General features: G+C 47.2%; 1 protein-coding gene across 23 annotated transcripts in view; it reads right to left on the bottom strand.

The window, feature by feature from the left end:
• The window catches only part of FHOD3 (formin homology 2 domain containing 3), a 335,026-nt gene that overhangs the window by 288,780 nt on the left and 29,388 nt on the right, over positions 1–16,858 (bottom strand). For all 23 annotated transcript variants that reach the window (XM_045574974.1, XM_036419534.2, XM_036419535.2 and 20 more), the window contains exon 2: positions 3,246–3,352. In XM_045574974.1, the coding sequence (XP_045430930.1) occupies positions 3,246–3,352 (107 nt within the window). The remainder of the gene's footprint in view (positions 1–3,245; positions 3,353–16,858) is intronic.

Below are 16,858 nucleotides of genomic sequence, written 5' to 3'. Positions count from 1 at the left end.
ATTAGGGCTACTTTGCCCCATTTGCAGTCGCCCATGCCATCAGTCCTGCCTTCTTGCCCTCCTTCATTTTCCCAGCATCGTGTGCTGATAAGGATGCAGAAATGTGGTCAAGGACCATGGGCCCAAAGCCAGGTGATGATTCAGAAGGGAACAAAGGGAGAAAGGAAGCCAGGATCTACTGTGCTGACCTAGCGGCAGGGCCCTCGCTCTTTAGGAGAAGCCTCCAGCTCCCGATGCTGGTGCTGACAGAGCGAACTGTAGGTCAGGGCCAGAGGACAGCAGCAGATGCGTCCTCCCTGCTGTAGGGTTAGTGCTACTTCAACCGTAGCCAGTGTTTTAACCTGGGACTGAAGGTGTCCTTGCAAGATCCACCCTCATGTCACCCAAGGTGTGGATGTACATCCTCAGTAGAATCTAACGTGCCTTTGCCCAGGTGCTCCTGGGATGGTGGAGGAGTACACCAGCCTGGGAGACACGGTGGGTTTGGTTCCAGACCGAGGCAGTAAGAGTCTCACACGAAAGCAAGTCTCACAATAAAGTGAGTTGTAATCTTTTTTGCTGGTGAAGGACCTCACCTTCAGTTTGTAAGAGAGGCAGCAACCATGAAGCACAGTAGGAAGCGTGCCTGTACAGACTTGGGGACTGGTCACACTGATGTTCAAACCTGGCTCCACCATCCATTGCAGCCCGATATGAGAATGTAAGGTCTGACTCTTAGTTGTTTCGAACAAAAAATAGGGACGATAAAATCCAGCCACGTGGCTGGCAAGAGGATGAACTATTAAACAAACAAACCTGAATGAATAGTAGTATAGAGGTTCGCTTGGCTCCATAAAGGTTATTTTTCTCCCTAGCTCTTAATTCTTGATACTGTTGCCTAATAATTAACACTTTTTTTTTTCCTAAGCTGTTATCTCTAAATCATTCAACTTTTGATAAAAGAGAAGAAAATCATACAGGACATAGTTGTTAAGGATAACACTTCTAGAAACATTTTTCAAGTTGACAATGATGTCCTCCTAACACTCCCAGTGTCTGTTAGATCTTTAGCCATAAAATCACCCAATTAGACTATTGCCCAGCCTGAATTCTGACATCTTAGAGATAGGGATATCATGGTCAAGTACTTGGTAAAAACTATGACAATGGAATTCCCTCAAATCTATCGGTCTCATACTAATTATTTTTTGAGTGATAATGAGTAGAATCTGATGTGAACTAATAACGATAGCCCTCATGTGCCCAGCCGAGGGCAGGCTCCGGGTCTTGCCCCACGCGCTGTTGGTGTGGCCGTGGGAACCTCTCCAGAGACAGGAAGGGCGTCCTCACAGAACCTTGCTGGTTCCCACCGAGGAGCCTGGTTTTCTTGGTGCTCATGGTCATGATATTCAGGAATCCATCCTGGGACCCTCTTATTTCTGGCCACCAGCATTCACTCAGTGCCTACAGGTATTGAGAAAATGCTAGGCCCTGGATAGTCAGACAGGACTAGTCCTGACCTTGTAGAGTTTTAGCAGCAGAGGGACAATTAGGAGAAATGAACCATAAATTGTGATAAAACAGGGGAAACCCAGGAAGTCATCAGTATACAGTGGAGTCAGGTAGGAGACTAACACTAACAGGTTCCCTTTTTTTTTTTTTTTTCCATTGAGCTGTTCATGAAAACTTAGTATTCTCTGAAAGTATTCATCTGACAGTAATATATTTTTAACTAAAGCAAGGTCAAAACAACTGTTGGGGAGGTCTCTGACCACCAGATCAAAATAGCTGGGCATTATTGGGAATGCAACAGGAAGCCCCTGAAGTTCACTAAGGAGAAAGGTGATAAAATCAGAGATATATGCGGCTCAAGATGGATGAGGGATAGAGAAAAAGGCAGGGGCCCTCATAGAAGGCTATCTCAGTCCTATATAATAAAAGACTAATATGCAAATCAACTGAACGGCAGAACAACCAGTTGCTATGATGCTCACTGACCACCAGGGGGAAGACACTCGATGCAGGAGCTGCCCCCCTGGTGGTCAGTGTGCTCCCACAGGGGGAGCACCACTCAGCCAGAAGCTGGGCTCATGGTTGGTGAGTGCAGCAGTGGTAGCGGGCACCTTTCCCACCTCTGCAGCAGCACTAAGGATGTCCGACTGACAGCTTAGGTCTACTCCCTGCAGGGAACAGACCTAAGCCATCAGTCGGACATCACCCAAGGGTTCCCAGACTGTAAGAGGTCACAGACCAGGCTGAGGGACACTCCCCATCCCCAGTGCATAAATTTTACTATTAATCTAATAAGTACAGGAATGGTTGATTGTATAAGTATATTCCTAGAGAAATTTTACTCTCTGGACACATCTTTGATTTTATATATATGTTGCTTTATTCAGACTGAGCTATCAGAAGTATGAAGCAATTCTAGATTGGCTAAAAGTGATTTAATGTTAAGATAATAATTGTTTTTCCACTGTAATGAGTTCAAAAGATGATACAATATAATATGATATACTAGGGCATCTGGCAAGAAAACTAAATATTCAGTGAGTTTTCATTAAGAACAATGTTTAAAACAATTATCAGTCCTAGCTGGTTTGGGTCAATGAATAGACTGTCGGCCTGCAGACTGAAGGGTCCCAGATTTGATTCCGGTCAAAGGCACATGTCCAGGTTTCAGACTTGATCCCAAGAGGGGGGCATGCAGGTGGCAGCCAATCAATGATTCTCTCTCATCATTGATGTTTCTCTCTCTCTCTCCCTCTCCCTTCCTCTCTGAAATCAATAAAAAACATTAAAAAAAATTGTCAATCCACTAAAATCTTAAAATATTAATGTAATTATATTTGTCTTAAGGGAACAGTATGTAAATACCATATGCTTAATTAAACCAAACCAGAAATGCTCCCACCCTTGAGGAGCCTTGTCAAGAAGAGTTACTCAAATAGATGGTGTCAGATAGGTTCTAGACTCATCGGAGGATCGCCTTGTGAGTTGCGTACAAGTCTCACCACTGCGGTGTGCACCTGAAACTAATACAATATTGAATGTCCGCTGTAATAAAATTTTTATTTTAAAAAATTAGTTACTCAAAATACAAAAGAGTTTGCTAATGACTACAGTCATCACTTGCATCTCCCTTCTTTTTTGTGTGACTGCGAGTGAAGAGAGGGCCCAAGGTTTCTCCAGAATACTTCAGGTCTCCCCCTCCCCCATTTCTTGGAAGGTCGGGACCCGTCAGCAGGGACCGCTGTGGCTCTTACCCAGCGTCATCCTGGAAGCCTTCTAGCTCGTCCCGCTGCTCTGCCAGGGTGGCCTCCAGGTCCAGGTAGGTGCCATTGTGGGACAGCTGCAGCGTGCAGTCGTCGAGCTGCAAGAGAAAGAACCTGGTCAGCCCCGCCGGCTTGGGGGGGGGGGACTCGGCCCAGAGCGGTCACTGCATGTCGCCCCAGGTGGGTTTTTAGTCGAGCATCACTGTGAGGCTCAGATCCCAGTTGGAGGTAGTGTGTTCCTGTGAACAGACTGGGAGCAGAGTGCATACTGAGTGGACAGACAAGACACCTATGAAGGGAGTGGCCTTGACAGGGCCCAGTGGCTGTCGATGGGGGTGGTGAAGGAGCCCTTTGGGCCAGTGCCAGTTTGTACTCTGAGGGGGCCCAGCAGGACCTATGGGTGTGGGGAGTGGTAACCAAGCTCACAATGCTGGTATGGACGTGGATTAAGAGTCCTAGAGTCTCAAAGGCAAATGTGATGGGGAAACACGTTGTTCCCGGGTCCCTGAATGGCTGCTCAGAACAGATCCCTTTGCTCAGAGCAGTGAGAAGCCTGCTCACTCAGGTTCTGTCAAGCTTGGCACATGACAATCAATAGCTGCCCAATAAACAACGGAGCGAAAAGCAACAGTCTCATTTGGATGACAGCATACCACAGAGGGCCTGAGGTCCCTGCTTACTAGTCTTGGTTGTTTATTTTTTTTAATGTATTTAACAAATACTTATCTGTCATACATAATTCTAAGCATTTTGCCTATGTTGCTTCATTTGTTTCTCATATGAACCTTACTTCTATTATTATCCCCACTTTACAGATGAAAAAACTGGGGCATAAACTAAGAGATGCCCATCTGGTAATGGTGGAGCTGGGATTTGGATACCAGCCGTTTGACTCATGTGCTCAACCACTAAGTTCTGATCCTTTCTATGGCCTGAGCTCTACAAAGAACTTAAAAATATCCGTCTTGCAATATATAGCTTATGGCATCCGAGTGCTCTGCCATGTGTGTGTCAACCCCCTTCCCTTTCCCTCCTGGACACACAGAACACATATCCCAGCCTTAGAGTTGGTTTTCAACCGTGAAACTGAGTCCTGACCAATGGAAGGTGAGTGACAGTGAACAAGGCCCCAGCACTCTGGCCACAACAGCCCTGCACAACCTTCCACTTTCCGTCTCTTGCCTGCGGCCAGGTGCAGAGGGGCCAGCGGAAGACTCCAAAGTCTAGAAACCACCAGAGCCCCGGGTTCCTGAATGGCTGCTCAGAACAGATCCCTTCGCTACCCCTCCTCCACTGGACCACAACAAGCAAGACACGCGCCTCTGTGTCGAGGAGTCGTGAAGATTTTGAGGTTGTTACAGCAGCATCACATGACATTTACAATGATCGAGTCACATGAAAATAAAGGGAAGTTATGTTACCAAAGATTAAAACTGACATGACGAGTATGCCCAAATGTATGACTGCATGCTTGATTTCTCAGTCTGTAGGGTGGCTCTTATTATTCATCTACCTGCTGAGTTAGGCTCTCATTTCAAACTGACAGGCGGTTGGGGGAAAATAGAGGTGAACATGTGGCTACTTTAAAATTTCTAAATAAATATTGTATGTGATAACGCTTCCGCAGTGAGATTTCAAACAAGGAATTATTCTCTTGATCCCCAACAAGAGAAACTGAGACTACCTTCTTATCTATATAGAATGAGCAGTTCTAAGAGGCTGCTGATCGGTTTGTTTTTGTTTTTTGGTGTGTGGTTTTTTGGGTTTTTTTTGTAAAATCAACTTTATTGAAATAGAATTTACATTACATTGCATAGATTTTAAGTGTACAGTTTGATGAGGTGTTGTTTTTTAAGTTGTTTTTTCAATTACAGATTAGGCAGGTTCATGTTTCTGGTTATCCTCAACAAATTGAAAGGAATGTGTTCTTTGTTATTTGTAAGAAACACCTAGTTAAATTGTTTAAAGGGGTTAATCCTATTTGATGCACTTGTTTGATTTCTCTAATAACAAACTGTTCCTCTAAGGGCGTGCTGGTGAGGGTCAGCATTCTTGATTGGCACAGACAGATCATCTGATCCAAGGAATTCAAGTTGGCCCAACTTATGGTTCTGAAGTGTCAGGAGTGCACCATGGTTTTGGGGAAACACACAGGGAACTGCTCCCCCAACCTGTGGAACCAGCAGCCAGGAATGGTTTCCTGCAGAGGCATCTCCCGGCCCAGCGTCTGCTGAGGACTGAAATCCGACTTTATCCTTCCCAGGTGGAAAATTCCATGAGGCCCTGGGCCTGCTAACATGGACACTGGACCATGTGGATGGCTGGACTCACAGCTACTCATTCTCGCTTTTAACTCCTACAGGTGTAGTTAGCTAAGAAAGCTGCTTGGTCTGTTGTGTTGATAGTATCCGCACATTTGCTTATTTTTAATCCCACATATAGTCAACAGTCCAGACCCATGGTCGGCAAACTGTGGCTCATGAGCCACCTGCAGCTCTTGAGTGTGGCCCTTCCACAAAATACCACGGGCCTGGGCGAGTCTATTTTGAAAAAGTGGCGTTAGAAAAAGTTTTAAAAATTTTGGCTCTCAAAAGAAATTCCAATCGTTGTCCTGTTGATATTTGGCTCTGTGGACTAATGAGTTTGCCGACCACTGGCCTAGAAGGTGGGGGTGACGAAAGACCTTTAGGCCATAACAATTTCTTGGGCTTCATCCCTTAAAAACAGGTGAGCCCAGAGAAAGCTTTTGGGTAGAGCAGGGGTGGGGAACCTTTATTCGGCCAAGGGCCATTCGGGTATTTATTACATCATTCATGGACCACATAAAATTATGAACTTAAAAATTAGCCTGCTATATCTGGTCAGACATTTAATTAGCTCACCCCTAACGTCTTAGTTGGACCAGACCAAATTATTTCGAAGGCCTTATGCGGCCCGCAGGTTAGACGTTCCCCACCTCTGGGGTAAAACGTTTCTGCCTCTCCCTGAGGGCGTCTGAGTCATTCTGCAGTCCCCACGCAGGCCCCGCGAGGGCCCGGGGGATGGGGCAGCCTGTGCAGGGGGATGTGGTATAAATTCTCCCGCTGAGGCCATGTCAGCCAGCAGTGTGAAGTCACTGAGTGTGGGGTTACACAAGATGTGCAGCAACTCACCAGTATATGGTACGTTTGTCAGATACAGGAGATGTCAGAAACCCCAAAAGCATGGGGAGCAGGAAAATGTAAGAAAACATTTAGGAAGTGACAGGTTTTGAGTTGCTAGTCTTATCTTTATTTTTATTTTTTTATTTTTTTGCTGTTTTTACGAGAGTGTAGTTGACATACAATCTGGTATTAGTTTCAGGTGCACAACATAGGGATTGGACATTAATACAATATAATGTACGAAGTGATCACCACCATCAGCCTAGTAACCCTCAGTCACCGTACAAAGTTACTACGATGTTACCGACTCTATTCAATGGGCTGGATGTTACATCCCAGTGACTTATTTTATAACCGAAAGTTTGTACCTTATTATCTTTGTTTTTAATAGAACTTATTAATGGTACACGTATATCCTTAAGTTTTTAATAATAGCTATGTTGAACAGCTGGCTCACAGAATCCCGGAGAATACCCATCAGCCCTCTCGAGTCCCCTGGGCCCACTCCAGCACACTCTGCTTCTGGCCCTCCCAGGTGCCTAATTTGAGGTGCCTAAGGTGGAGTGGGTGCATGAAAGGCTTGCAGCCCTCCCCACCCCGCCCTGGCCCTATGCTGTTCTTAGTTAGGGGGGAGTGGGGATTCCTGGTGGCCAGCAGAGGCAGCCCTTATGGCAACTCTGGCTATCTTGCACATCATCTCCACACAGGCCTTCCGACGTTATTCCCAGCCAGCCAAGGTGAATATCTGGTTTTCCTCACCCTCACCCCGGCCCCCCACGCTCCCAGCCAGCCCTGGACCACAGCAGGAAGCCCCACACCTCTCAGCTCTGATAGCAGGATCCCAGGACTGCAGAACCGCCCATTCTCCTCACGCCTCCCCTCACACTCAGGGCAGCATCAGCCAGGGCTATCTCCATAGGTCAATTCCAACCAAATCACATGTCAGGCACAGGCTGGGCACCAAGGAACACGTAAGTGCTTCCTCCCCTCAAAGACCATTTTATTGAGTAAGAATGACACAGAAGAGAACAAAAAGCCATTTTAAACCAACTGTCCGCATGTGTGGAAGCTCACCCTCAGTTCTGTTCCTCCTCTGTAATTAGCACCCACAGTCTCCCTGACCCAAGCATCCTCCACAAAACCGCCCGGCCCCCTTCCGGAGACAGGCCGTCACTGCTTCCGGGCCAGTGTCACAGCCCCGCTCCCCCTGCCCAATCGTTGAGCCATTTGTGCTCGCAAGTCCTTCCACCAAAACAGAAAATGGGACCATGTGCCTTTTGATCCCTCAAGAAGAGTGTGTATGTGTGTGTGTGTGTGTGTGTGTGTGTGTGGAGAGTCCTCACGGCAGGCCTACAGCCAGGGTCAGACCCCACCGCCTTAGGGAGCCCAGACACGTGGGCACTAGAGGGGTCCCAGCAACACGGCTGCCTGAGAAGACACCAAAGGAATGGACACACACACCGCCCACCCGATCCCATGATACAACCCCTCCCTCAACGTGACACTGGAGGGAGGCAGGCGAGATTAATATTTAAACCATCACATGAGCCAAGGAGTTGGAAGAAAGGGCTTTCTTTCTGGACTGACACATTGAAATGTGTCAATATTCTAGGGAGAAGTTTTAGGTCTTTTTTAATCCTCACCCAAGGATATGTTTATTGGTTTTATTATTATTATTATTATTATTATTATCATTATTATTATTATTATTTTAGAGAGGAGGGAAGGGGGGGAAGAGAGAAAGAGAAACATCAATGTGAGAAACATTGATCGGTTGCCTCCCGTCTATGCCTGGACCAGGGATCAAACCAGCATCTTTAAAAAAAAAAAAAATTATACATATATACAATATATGTGTGTGTATGTATATACACACACACACACACTCACACACACACACACACTTTATTGATTTTTTTTTTTTTTATGTTTTCAGGAGTTTTAATGACCAAGTGTGGGGGAAGGGTGAGAACCCATGTTGTTAGTGAGCTCTGGGAGTCACAGAGTCACTTAGGTGGAGGGATCTCCTTGACAACGGGGTTTCTGGTCACATGCTTCTCTAAGTGACAGTCACTGAGGACAGGGACACATCTCTCCACACCTGCATCATCTTCACAGATCCTGGGTCCAGGAGACAGGGAAATTTGAAATATTCATGACCATTTACTGAAACCTTGTACCAATCTGACTGCACCAAGATGCTCAGGTCAAAGGGTTGGCCATCTCCAAAGGGCATAATAGTCGATATCGCTGGTTCACGCCATATCCCACCCTGACGGGTGTTCATCACCACTTTTTTGCCAAAGCACACGTGGAAACAGAAGGCGATGTCCGAGTCTACTTTATTTCCAGTGTGGAAATCTACCTGCATTTGTGGGTCCATACTCAAAGGCATGGCAGATGTCCCTTTGATGTAAACTGAAGAACCGACAGACAAGGATATAAGTTGTATATATGGTACCGGTAGCAAAGCCATTGTTGTGCCTTCTGCTAGGAAGCTCTTCCAAATTGTGTGTAGTTGTGTCCACTTTATTGATTTTTTTGCAGAGAGGAAGGGAGAGGAATAGAGAGTTAGAAACATTGATGAGAGAGAAACATTGATCAGCTGCCTCCTACATACCCGATACTGGGGATGTGCCCGCAACCAAGGTTACATGCCCTTGACCAGAATCAAACCTGGGACCCTTCCGTCTGCAGGCTGATGCTCTACCCACTGAGCCAAACTGGCTAGGGCCAAACCTTTTGGAGTTGGGGACAACGCCCCAACCAGCTGAGCCTCCCAGTCAGGGCACTTCGAGTATCATTTTACAAACCCATTGATAGGGACGCTGAATAAATTCTTCGGTCTTGTTGGGGATGCCCAATAACAGTTATAAGCGAGAACAACAGTGTGAGGAGGCGGTGTGTGGTCCTAAGCTCCCAGCTGGTCACTGTGAAGATTCGGCCAGAGATACCCGGACTCTGCCTGCAGACTGAAGAGGGCTCAGACACCTCCTGCCAGACCAGCTCCCGCCGGGAACCTCAGCTCCTACTTAGAGGCAACCTGATCCCTTGCCTTGGCCTCTCCTGTCAACTGTCTTCCCGGATGACTGAAGGGCCCTGGAATTTCCTGACTCCAACGATTTTCGTGTCAACCCTGAGCCCCTGGCAGCATGTCCCCTACACTCCTTTCTTGGCTCCAGGCTCAGTGGCCAGGACACTGCGGGCACGTCAGGACAGAAGACAAGGCGGGAGGGTAACATTTCAGGGCCGTTACACAGTCCGGCGTTAGGGAAGTTTGGTGGCAGTGGCAGAGCAGGAACACTTGGGATCAGGTTGCAGGCTGTAAACCAGCGGCTGGGACTCGGTGGGGGGCGGGGTGCTCTAGAGGGAATCGATCACAGATCTACAAGGAGGGACCCATGCAAATATCCTGGAATTTTGTGCCGCTCCTCCTGGGTCAAAGCGAACCATGAAAATTTGCTCTCGCCCCGGCTGGTTCGACTCAGTGATTTAGTATTGGCTGGCAGACGGAAGGGTCCCAGGTTCCATTCTGATCAGGGCACATGCCTGGGTTGTGGGCTCCAGAAGGGGGCGTGCAGGAGGCAGCCGGTCAGTGATTCTCATCATTGATGTTTCTCTCTCTCTCTCTCTCCTTCCTTCCTCTCTGAAATTAATAAAAAATATATGTAAAAAAAAGAAAATGGGCTCCTGATCTCTGGGGACCTGGAAAGAGCCCCCTTTCCTTGAAGAGAGGCTGCACAAGGCCAGCTTGGGGTTTAGACGGTTCCTACAGAGAAGGCTCTGCATTCAAAAACAAAGGGCAGACTCCTCATCCTGGGGCGGAGGGAGTGGGGGCTAATCTAAAACAAGGCTGATGTCACGTCTCAATTTATTATATATATTCTTCCTCCCCTGACCCAGTGAGGCGGCGTGCTCCTGGGAGGTTTAATGATTACCTGGGCTTGGCAGCAGGTCCACAGCAGGCCTTAGTCTCAGCAATAAAATCTACCGTGACCCTGAGACAGCCTCACACGGAACCATTCTATAAGCACACGCGAGAACTATCCTTGGAGCTCATTTTGGTCACAGTTCAGAAGTGGGAAAACATATGCTAATTGGTAAAAGAAATAAAAATAAAGAAAAGCTCAAATAAATGTCATTTTGCTTATGTCATGTAAGTGGTTCCTCCTGCCCCTGAACCCACATCTCTCCCAACGGGTCCTGCCGCTCTTCCCATCAAGGCGTGGATCTTTCTCGAGTCCTGGGAGCTGGGCTGGCCTGTGTCTCGCTTTGGCCAACGAGGCAGCCGATGGGACAGAGCGGAGACTGGAGCGGCACTTGCTCACGGAGGCGGGCTGTCCTCTCCCGCCGCCCTTGGACCTCTGCCCGCACACAAAGAAGCCCGGCTTAGCCCGCCTCCAGGGTGCCTGGTCACTCCTGCTGCCCTCCTGACAGCCTGCCAACGGCCACACGCTGCAGGAGGCATCCGGATTGGCAAGCCAACAGGTGCCCCTCCAGCCGACAGCAGAGAGCCCAGCCGAGATGGGTCCAACTGGCCCACACCAGGAGGACCACCCACAGACGGTAGACTTGTGAGAAATCCTGTATGATGGCTGCTCCTCTGCCCGAGGAAAAGCGAACAGGTGGCCAGCAGGGATTGCAATTTCACACTCGAAGGGCTCGGTGCCTGGGTCAGTGGTGAGGGAGAGGCTACCCCACCAAGGTGCCCTCTGAGTGTGCCATGACACTGCCAGCTCAAGGCAGGAATGCCACCACCATGCCCAGCCCTCAGATGCCACAGAGCGGACACGCCTGGCACTGGCCCTGCCCCTCCTGGAGCCCAAGCCCCTGTGCAGACTAAGGACAGCCGCGGTTGCTGGGTAGAAAAGGAGTCGGGAAGCAGGCAGCTGGGAGCCCCTCCCAGGAGGTCAGGAGGGTGAGTTGTGGCCCCAGGCCCCCAGAGTGTGTCATCGCCTCACTGTACTGCACTTACAGCATGCACATCCAAAGATCGGAGAACGGAGACTTTCAAGATAGCAACTGCAAGCGCGGGGCCCTTCTGACCAGCGGCACTGGCCACACACCCACGAAGCCGGCCTGTTCCCGGCTCAGAAGGGAAGGGCTGCTTGGCCTCGTCTCGCTCCAGGGCCCAGTTCCCTGTGAGCCCCTGAGCGCCCACCTCGGGCTCATCTGAGAGCACCCAAAGGTGTCAGCAGGTGCCACTCGGTCTGTTCCAGAGAGCTGCACCCACTTCCCCCGCAAACTATGGGGCTTCCTTCAACTTTCTGGTTCCTTCTAAAGGCAGCAGAGATGCCAAAACCGGTTTGGCTCAGTGGATAGAGTGTTGGCCTGCAGACTGAAAGGTCCCAGGTTCGATCCTGGTCAAGGGCATGTACCTTGGTTGCAGGTACATCCCCAGTAGGGGGTGTGCCAGAGGCAGCTGATCGATGATTCTCTCTCGTCGATGTTTCTGTCTATCCCTCTCTCTTTTTCTCTGTGAAAAATCAATAAAATATAAATTAATTAAATAAATAAAATAAAGGCAGCAGAACAAGAAACTGGTCCTCACTGACAAGCAAAAGAGGTTAGGTTAGGAAAGCGCTTTCCCGCAAGCAGTGCCACGTGTCCCTTCTGGTTCTAAAGAACACAAAACCCTGGCTCAACCATCAAGCATGTGTGGGCCATGGTGCCCCACACCCATCATGCCCACTGCAGAGGGACAAGGCTGAGGGCACAGATGCCATGGCTTCCCTCTGCCATTTTCCTAAGATGGGTAGCAAGGACATAGCATTCACTTCATTATCCTGTAAGCTACATACACGTTTCCTGTTTATTCCTTTGTGTCTATAATACATTCACAATTAAAAAAAATGGCTTTGTTCATATAAAGAAGTCATTTTTCACGTACAAAAAATACCTGTAGCACTTGGTCAGGTTGCTGAAGAAAAAGACCAGATGAAACTAATTTACACAACATCAGAAGAAAATAGGTCCTGTTGACTCATCCCAACAAATAGCATCAATCGTTTTCAATCCCCGTGGGCCCATCTGGAACAACGTATACATTGCAGATACTTGAATAAATGTTTTTGGGTGAAACGTGAGGATATTTTTAAAGACGCAGCATGCATGGTTTATGAAATAATATCACCGAATTTATTCTGAACGCAGTTGGATTTCAGTGCCTCAGAAACCTTGAGTGAGTTGTGTTATTAGTGGCCACCAACCCCGGTGAGAGAACCGACATCCTAAAACTGCCTTAGGCAGTTTCCAAATCAAGCCCTACATTTTAATTTGAGTCAACAGACTTGCACAGCTCACCAACCAAAGGCAAACGTGTCTGCCAAGTTCTACAGGAAAGACAAAGGCCAGGCTTCCCCTATTAAGAGCTTAAACTGAGGGGGTGTGATAATCTGGTAAATATTTGAGCTCTTTTAAAAGACCTTTTTATCATTAAATAAATAACTAAAAATGCATTAAACTTCTCTCTTGAGAAAGGCTGGACTATACTGACATGTTTACAGGTACCTTTCCCCATTTTGTTTCACTTCCGCCAGGTTGAAAAATAATGTCAGCACTAAGATTCAGGATTCTTATTGATTCTTATTGATCCGTTATTGTTCGCTCGCTCACTCTCTCATTCAAATTACCGGTCCTCTCCTGGGCTGGTTCTCTAGGCCAGGCACTGTGCCACATCCTGGAGCGGCCATGAGTGTGACAGCCAGGCCCAGGCCCAGGCCCCCAGGGCTATGGATGGTACAAGTCACCAACAGCTGGTGGGAGTTCAGGGACATGAGGACAAAGAGTCAGTTACTGCAAAAGCCTGAAGGAAGGTCAAGGGCTGCAGAGGGGGAACCTTCTGGCCCCCCTAGACTTTAGACTTGATTCTAGGGCAACCAGAAGCCGTGAAAGGGTTGCAGAGAGATGCATGCAGGACGATCTTTGCAAGGTGGGGACGGAAAGGGAAGGCAAAAGAAGAGGCCATTGCTAGAATGGGGGGTGGGGAGAGGGGCAATCTCAAGGTCACTGAGACAATCACAGCAGCAGTGGAAAAAGAGGGGAGGAAGAAAGGAGAGGTCCAAACGACATGATGATTGATCCAATGTGGAGATATCCAACAGAGATAGGCAAAACCTTGGATTTCTCGCTTGAGCAAATTAATAAGTAGTGATACCTTTTATAAACATGGGAAACATTAGACAAAAAGCAGTTAGGGTCAGGGAGATGGGATAAAATTGGGATTTTTAGTTTCTACATGTTATGTCTAAAGCAAATGATGATATTGAATAGGAAAATATATTTGGGGGCTTGGCATGAATAAAAACACAGCAGCTGAAATACCACAAGTGCATTGATGTGCCCAAAGATAACAGCTACCTTTTCGTGTCTTGAGAATGTAGAGGTATCCCCCTTTTCATTCCTGATATTGGTAATTGGTGCTTTCCCTTTTCTTTCTCTAGCAGTTTATGATCAGTTCTTTAGTCACTTATAGTCTTATGAAAGAACCAACTTCTGATTACACTGCTTTTCCATTATTTTAAGTTTGTTTTCTACCTCATTAATTTCTACTCTTATCATCATTATTTTTTCCTTCTACATTCTTTATGATTAATATGCTGGTATTTTTTCTAATGTCTAAGATCTTAAGATTTTCCATCTTCTTCTTTTCAATTTTGTGCATTTAAGATTAGAATTTTCCTTTAACCAGGGTTTAACTGCAGCCCACAAGATCTGATGTGCCATATATTCATTATCTTCCATCCAAAACAGTTTCTAAATTTCACTGGAAATTTCTTCTTAATTTCTTCTTTGACCCGTGGGTTATTTAGGAGTATACTGGATAATTTCCAAATATTTGGAAATTTACTAGTATATTTTTATTGTTCATTTCTAGCTTAATTTATGGCCAGAATATATACCCTGTATGATATCTATGAAATTTCTTGAAACTTAATCTGTGACCCAGTGGAAAGAATGTGTACTCCACAGCTTCAGAGTTTGTTAAAAGAGAACCTCAAGTCTCTTCTGTCCTTACTGCTTTTTTTCTTTTTGAGCTTTTTTAAAAAATATTTTGATTTTTTTTTTTTTTTAAGAGAGAGAAAGAAAGAAAGGGAGAGGGAGAGAGAAGCATCCAAGTGAGAGCATAACATTGATCAGGCTGCCTTCTGCACAACCTCTAGTGGGGATCAATCCTGCAACCTGGGCAGGTATCTTGACCAGGAGAACATTTAAAGTCTTCAAAATCGACCCATGCCATTACATTTACTTTATTCCCTTTATTGCCAAAAAGGGAATATATATATAAAATCATATATATTATAAAATATATATAATTTTATTTTTATTTTTTTCCATTGTATGGAACCCTGTCTTTGGTTCTGAGGTGTGAGCCGGAAGAGCCAGCTGACCTGCCTGTTCCTCTGATCCACCTGTGTTGCTGGCGGGAGGGCCTATCAATGGGGAGGCCCTGCTGCCCAGTGCCTCTGCCATCCCCAGAACAGTGGTTCCTAAACTTGTGTGTGCACAGGACCTGGGGAGTATGTCTAATAGGGAGATTTCCGGGTCAAACCCTAACATTCTAACCCTGAGAGGTGGGTGGGCGGGGCTCAGGACATGCTCCACTGTCCCCTGCAGACCTGCTGCAGTGTCTGCGGTCCACTCTGCGAACAGGCGACAGAGATACCTCACTGCAGCTCCCTGGAGGAGGGCATAAGTCTCAGGTTAGGCTGAGGAACAAGAGCACGTGCCTGAAGCGGGTGGAGGTCGGGGTTGTCTGAATCTCTTTGGAACTTTTCCCTCTTCACCCAGTCACCAGCTCCTTCCCACTCCTCCACACCTGTACACAGTGTCCGTGCTGAGCAAGCCCATCTCGGGGCCCAAGTGTGTGGAGAGTGACCCACCACCCAGGGAAAGTCGACTGATATCATAAGAAGACATACAAACGGGCCAAGAATCCACCTGGCGTGTGCGAACTGAACACCCCGAGCGGAAGCCACACCTCAGGGAAGTCCAGCTGGCTGTGACGGAGAACTTCTAGGAAGCTCTTTCAAGAGCAATAGAGGTGAGCAGCCCGGCAGCCAGAAAACCCGGAACACCCTCATTGTGCTCGGAAATGGCCCTTGGGAAGGAAAGAAAACCAGCCTCGAGTACCAACAGCTGGGCCTACAGGCCTCCAGCTACCACCAAGCCAACGTGCGCACCTGGGGCAGCTGGTCATTGTGTCTGTACCATAAGGGAGACCAGCGGACATCAGAGGGCAAGCTGACAGCTCGCTGGCACGCTCAGTTTGCCCTCATGGCATGGTGAAATATTTTGGTTAGTTGCCAATACGTAGAAGAGATTGTATGTAAAATTTAGGTTTTCGGTCTCTTTTGAATGAGAAGATCCAGAAACCCTGGGCCATTCCTTCTGGGCCCAGGGAGACTGGACTGAACAGAACCAACCCTTTATTTGGAGCACATGCTACCCAGGTCCCCTGGGCCACCGTCCACCAGGCTCGTTTCTATGACTGTCTGGCTCAGGTAACTCAAAGATCCTTTTTCCTCAAACACTCTAGGATTAAATGTTCCATTTCTTCATTTAGTTTCAGCACATATAACACCAATGTCCTTCTCAACAACCAGAGGATTTCCAAATCAGCAAGTATTTCACTCCACTCCATCCCCTCAGTAATGCAAGCACTGTATGACCAGACAGCCCTCCTTTAGTGATCAGCGGAAACCCCTCAGCAAAACACTCTAATCTTTAGTACCTCACGGAGGTTTGGGCCGTCTTGAAGATCGCCAGCATCCCAGATACCCAAGTCCACATCGGCCGCCCATTCTGTACAGCAGACGGAAAGCCCACAGGGAGAGGCCTAACACACTGCCCCATGGCGGAGCCTCCTCCACCTGGCATGACAAAGTACGGGGCTGGCGAGGGCTATAATTAAAGCCCGAGCTCACTGTACTCCTTGCCACAGCTTTGTAAATCCCATTTAAAAAATCCACAGGCATCCATGTATTTCTAAATTACAGCTTGTCCATTTTTAATTGAAAAAAGAACTTGACCCTTGCTCCCGAGCAGAAGAACACACATCTCTTGGACAGATCTCTCCTGGAGCTGCCAGGCACTGAAGGACAGCCTTCCTAAGAGCCAGGAAAAGTGCAAAAATTTCCATTTGGGATGCCACACACTCAAAGTAAATATTCCTTGAAACACCCCAAACATATTGTCATTTTCAATTAGCATTTGATAAATATTTGCAGAGAAAAGTCATCACCTCTTCTGGGATTATTCAGCAGCTGGGGCTAACTATAACCAAGTCTGGGGGATGTGAGGATCTCATTCATTATGCAGGATGTGTATTACTATCACCAAAAAATCAATATTATCAGTATCTGACCCCAGGTAGGTTATGAGTTGGCATATTTGAGAGTCTGGAGAATCTGAACTGTGATACAAAAACAACTTCCAATGTAAGATGGTTGAGGATCAAGT

Source organism: Pipistrellus kuhlii, unplaced genomic scaffold, assembly GCF_014108245.1.
Source record: "Pipistrellus kuhlii isolate mPipKuh1 unplaced genomic scaffold, mPipKuh1.p scaffold_m20_p_6, whole genome shotgun sequence".
NCBI lineage: Eukaryota > Metazoa > Chordata > Mammalia > Chiroptera > Vespertilionidae > Pipistrellus > Pipistrellus kuhlii.
Note: the sequence above shows the minus strand (reverse complement) of the source record. Positions and strands in the feature narration are given on the sequence as shown.